This window comes from Hevea brasiliensis, chromosome 14, assembly GCF_030052815.1.
Source record: "Hevea brasiliensis isolate MT/VB/25A 57/8 chromosome 14, ASM3005281v1, whole genome shotgun sequence".
In the NCBI taxonomy this organism is placed as follows: domain Eukaryota; kingdom Viridiplantae; phylum Streptophyta; class Magnoliopsida; order Malpighiales; family Euphorbiaceae; genus Hevea; species Hevea brasiliensis.
Window position 1 is genome coordinate 90360382 of NC_079506.1, and position 5219 is coordinate 90365600.

The 5219-nt window shown below is 37.7% G+C and overlaps 1 protein-coding gene across 1 annotated transcript; it reads right to left on the reverse strand.

Moving 5' to 3' along the window:
* Positions 1-2449: 2449 nt before the first annotated feature.
* Positions 2450-5219, reverse strand: LOC110634945 (ABC transporter G family member 6-like). Its single transcript, XM_021784103.2, has one exon. The coding sequence runs from the start codon at positions 4934-4936 to the stop codon at positions 2744-2746; it is 2193 nt and encodes a 730-aa protein (XP_021639795.2). The 5' UTR covers positions 4937-5219; the 3' UTR covers positions 2450-2743.

Here is a 5219-nt window from a genome sequence, read left to right on the forward strand (position 1 = left end):
AGATTTATTCTTGCTTCTTTAAATTACATTAACTAATTGATTTTATCAATAAATTGATAGAGGTCAGCATGTCTGTATAGGTGAACAGGCTGGTCATCTTCTTCTTCTTCTAGCCTAACTAGCTACAGTCGAGTCAACTCATCTATGAGTTAGATATTAGTTATTTTTATAATTTCAATAATATTTATATATCTGGAATGCTTATACATTTTTATAAATATTTATTTAATTATGCATATAATTAATTATTTAAAATATATTAGAGGCATTCCTGTTGTTGGATATTTATTTGTTGATAATTAATTGTATTTGCCGCCTTGAAGATAATTTGAAATTGCGTGAGTGTGTGTTACATATGGTATATGATGGATCATGATTGAATGAGTAGTCAAGGCTTGAGCTAATCTCGCTAGAACCCAGTCCTTATGGATATGAAAAGTCAGGGTGAGGCACGGCTTTGAGTTGATCTCACTGGCCCTCACACATAGATTTAAGCAAAAGTCCACCTTGAGTTGAGCTCGCTGGCAGGTTTTTGATTGAGAGAGCTGTATAAGGAATCAACTCCCATATTTATGTATTGATGTGATACACTGAGTGAGTGAGTAGCTCCAAATTATCTTATCGTGCGAATATTGGGTTAATTGTTTATTATATGTGTAGTTGTGCATTTCATGGTAGGATTGCACTAGTTTTAGATACTTATAGAAATGGCGCCAATATCAATATCTAAACTCTCTTAGTCAAATGCTTGTTCCTGTTCAATTTTTCTCCAAATTGTAGGAGGAGCGAATTTTATTTTTAGAGTCTAATCTGCGTTTTCCTCAGCAAATTATTACATTGCTCGGTTAATAATTTTTATTGTGTTTATTTATTCACTTATTTATTTATTTAATTCTTAGAGTTCCGCTGTGATCTAGTGTATAAAAAAGTTGTTTTAAATAATGGCATTAAATTGATTATTTATGATGAGTATTAGGGTTGAGCTAGACTCCCCTAATTATGTATGTTTGATGGCTTTTGGACTGAGATATAGAGTTTGGGTCTAGTTATGGATAGTGAACAATAAGGCTTACTACTATGAGTTTTGGGGACTTTATGTTGACTCAAATTTTAGTATTGATTCGACCCATAGAATTGGGTCATAACAAAATTCATATTTTTTTAATCATATGTTGGACTCTTCACATATAGGAACAACAGTTAGACTCTTAACACAACTCATACATTAACTCAAGCACACATATTTATTGATATTTAATTTTATATTTCCAAACATAGTGTCAGTATTGTCAAGTGATGAAGATATTGTCAAGTGGTGAAGATACGGAGAATGCATTCATGTAAGCTTGATAAGAGGCAAATTTTGATGACAAAACATCTGATGGAGCTTTATTTTTAAGTTATAATCAATGCCAATACAAGGATAGCATCTAGTTATTGTCCTCTGACGACGTGTAATTAGACGCTATCATGAGCAGTGTCCAACTAATATTTTAATTTATTTTTTTTTACTTTTAAAAAAAAACTATAATTTTTAAAATACTTTACGTGGTGTATGCTACACATAATCGAGTCTTCCACCTTTCTCTTCCAAATCAGCAGATTTCACCCCCTTTGATAAATGTTTTATTTATGCCCTTTTAATAATTTTTTGTTTAGCTTGCTGCCCTTCAGAAAAAAGCCCCTGCTCTTACTCACCTCATTCCAACTTCTTTGTTCTCACTTGTCACTAGCAAATCCAGATTTGTTGGGCTTTTGAAATCTCACAAGTTCTTGGTTCAATTCTTACAAATATCTAATTAGATTTTATTAGCCAAAAGATTATTCATTTATTTGATTTCTCTTTATTGAAAGTTTTAAAGTTGTAAACAGAGAATAATTAATTCAGATTAAAGGTATGCAATTAAAAAGAAAAATATGAAAAGAATATTATAAAAAGTGGAGTATGAAGATTTATCATGGCTGCCAATTAAATGATAAAAATGCGGAGAAGAAAAGGATATATTAAATAGTGAGAAAAAACATGGAAAGAAAGATGGAGCAACGACAATGTATAACAATTATTATATATAAAAAAACAATAAATGAGAAACAATACAATCTAGATGTGCAGTGTTGCTTAAGAAAAACAAAATCTAGATTTTTGATTTCATATAACAAAAAACAAAAAAAGTACGGGGTAACCCAACGCGGCCAAGCTGCCAACCTATGGAGAAGGACGTTTGACATGGATTTTTCTGACTTAGAACTAAATTATTATTGTTTTTTTTTAAATAAATATATAGTGAAATATAAATTTTATATATTTATGTCTTTAATTCATAATGAATTAAATTTTTAATATATATAAATTAAAATTTTATTAGTCTATATAATTAATAATATATAAAATAAATAAATTTTATCATAAATTTTATATCTTGATTTCATTATTAATTAAATCTACCGATAAATTTTAACATCACTGACATATTTCCTCCCATGATATTAATAAGAGGAGGGCAAAACTGAACACAACAATAAGCAAATTCACATTGATCAATGGAATCCACATGTATTTGCTCTCTTGAATAACAATATATATATAATCTATGTATGTGTATGCAACAGTTTTACACCAAAATCGCAAATTCTACTAAAATCAACGGTCATATTCTAAAAAAACAAATTTGAAAAACAGACCACACAATGCATACATCCTCCCGCCAAGCGCAACACCAACACCACCCCCACCATCATCATCTTACCTTCTCTTGTTCTTGCTTCCCAGCATCAAAGACAAGTAAAATAGAATCCTGAACAAGAATCCCCAAGCTACCGTCACCCACAAGCAATTCCACTTGCTTAGATCCGTTATCCCTTGTTGCTGCAATATAACTGATCCTGTAGTTAAGCAGGTTGAGCTCGTTATCTTCATCCCCAGTGTATTGCTCAGTGTTTGCAGCAACCTCACTTTCACTGAGGTGGGTACTGACCCAAGTGGAGTATTGTCGAAAATTTGAACACCTCTAACGAAACACTTGGTGGGATCTTGAAATTCATTTTGCAAGACTGCTTCATAGGGGTATTTCACAAGGGACATGTAGTGAAACCAAATCCAATAAGGTGGGATTCTGTCACGGTTAATGAAGAAGCCACTGAAGAGAAGGAAATACGCCAAGATGGCTATAACTATGGTGTAACCGAGCATAACATGAGGGACGATGCCCGATAGGAATGTAACAAAGGAGATTCCAGCCCAAAAAGAGGCAAAGATGATTAACAAATAGAAGAAGAAACCGGAAAGACCTCCGTCGAGCCCCACAGCCCAAAATGTAATGGCGGCAAAGGTAAATGAGAGGAAAATCATGGAAGGTAAAGAAACGAGTGCATGTGATAGCACGTAAGAGGATCTTCTATAAGCATTGCAAGCAGTTTCTCTCATGAAAATGTACCTTTCTTGGAGAAAAACTGGAAGAGCATCTGCACAGGAGTAGAAAGTAGTGGACATGGCAAATGCGAAGAACCCTAATCTTTCTTGAACCCCTTTGGGTGAATTATCGAGCCGCCAAAACATGGTAGCTAAAATGAACCCAGTAACCAAAACTGCACCCAATCGAATTCCAAACAAGTCAGGCATTCTTCTTGAATTGGTCACAGATCTTCTGGACAATACTGCCATTTCAATCCAAAATGGGTTTGCAAATGTGGGCACCATTGAATTTCGGCTTGCTTCATTGTTCGTAGCTCTGGATACCAACTTCCCTTTCGAAATGCTTGCGCTTATTGCGTCTTTCAGCGACAATCCATGACGGTCTGGTTCAGTATTTGGAGTATGCTTCATGTTCTGCCATGATTTGTTGAACTCCACCAAGCTTTTCGTCCCTCCTGGAGACCCTTCGAGCTCCCGAATGAGGTCCAATGCGAACTCTGTCTTGTTCTTGTTTTCCGGTATCGGATGCCCGAACTCCGCGAAGAACGACGGCAAATGCATCGGAGGTCCACTGTAAACGGTTTGGCCACGGGATAGAAATATCAACCGATCTAGCAAACCAAGAATCCGATAACTCGGCTGGTGTACGGACATTATCACTATACTCCCGGTCTGTGCTATCCTTTGCAAAACCTTCACCACCATAAACGCACTAGTCGAGTCCAGACCCGAAGTCGGCTCATCCAAGAACAGTAATATCGGATCATGGATTATATCGATTCCAATTGAAACGCGACGTCGTTCTCCTCCAGAAACGCCTCGGTGACCTTCGTCTCCGATGACGGTTTTGGCTGCGTTTCGTAGCCCTAACTGATCGATGAGAGCTTGGACTCGCATTTTCTTCTTCGATTTTGATAAACTTCTCGGCAGCCTGAATTCGGCGGCAAACATGAGTGTTTCTTCGACTGTGAGCATTGGGAACAGCAAATCGTCTTGCATCACGTAGGCGGATATCACTTTCAACATACGCGATCCCAAGACTTCGTCGTTTAATGTTATCGTCCCTTTCAAGCTCTCCTTGGATATCCGGTTCGCTAATGCGTCGATCAGAGTTGATTTTCCCGATCCACTAGCTCCAAGCACGGCCAGAATCTCTCCGTCGCGAGCCTCACCGGAGATGTCATTGAGGAGAGTCTTCGTTGTAGTAAACATGCTTTCCCCAGCCACGGGATCAGCAACGGTGCCAGGTCCAAGGTGGTGGTGGCGCCGCTGATTGATTATCCCCGGAAGCTTCATTTTCTGGCGAACTTTAACGCTATAAGTCAGGTTATTGAATGAAAGAATAAACGGAATAGAACTCGGCACATCTGAATTGGTATCGTCGAGCTCAAGCACTTGATGGATCGGAGTTTCATTTCCGTCACCAGTAGCTTCTTTCCGCACATCACCAACGCGCTTAAGCAACTGGCCAAGAGTGCGAGAAACGCCGGCTGCGGTGCGTGAGGGAAAGGGGTCGAGCTTCATACTCTGAGCGTAAAACGGCAGCGTATCTCTAGTAGGAGAGAAATTCTCCGCTACAACGCGAGATATAATTTTTATAGACAAGGAAGTGTTCAAGCGTGTTTATAGAGAGAGATATCTTCGAAACAGCGAGAGTAACGTTGACGGCATGAAGGAGGTTAGAGAAGCATGAGTGACGCTGGTTTAACGGGGAAGGGAGGAGAGAGATGACGGCTGAGAAACAGCAATTAAAGAGGAGGAGTGTGGAGGAGGTGGTGGTGTAGATGGAAAGGGAAGCTTTTTCTTT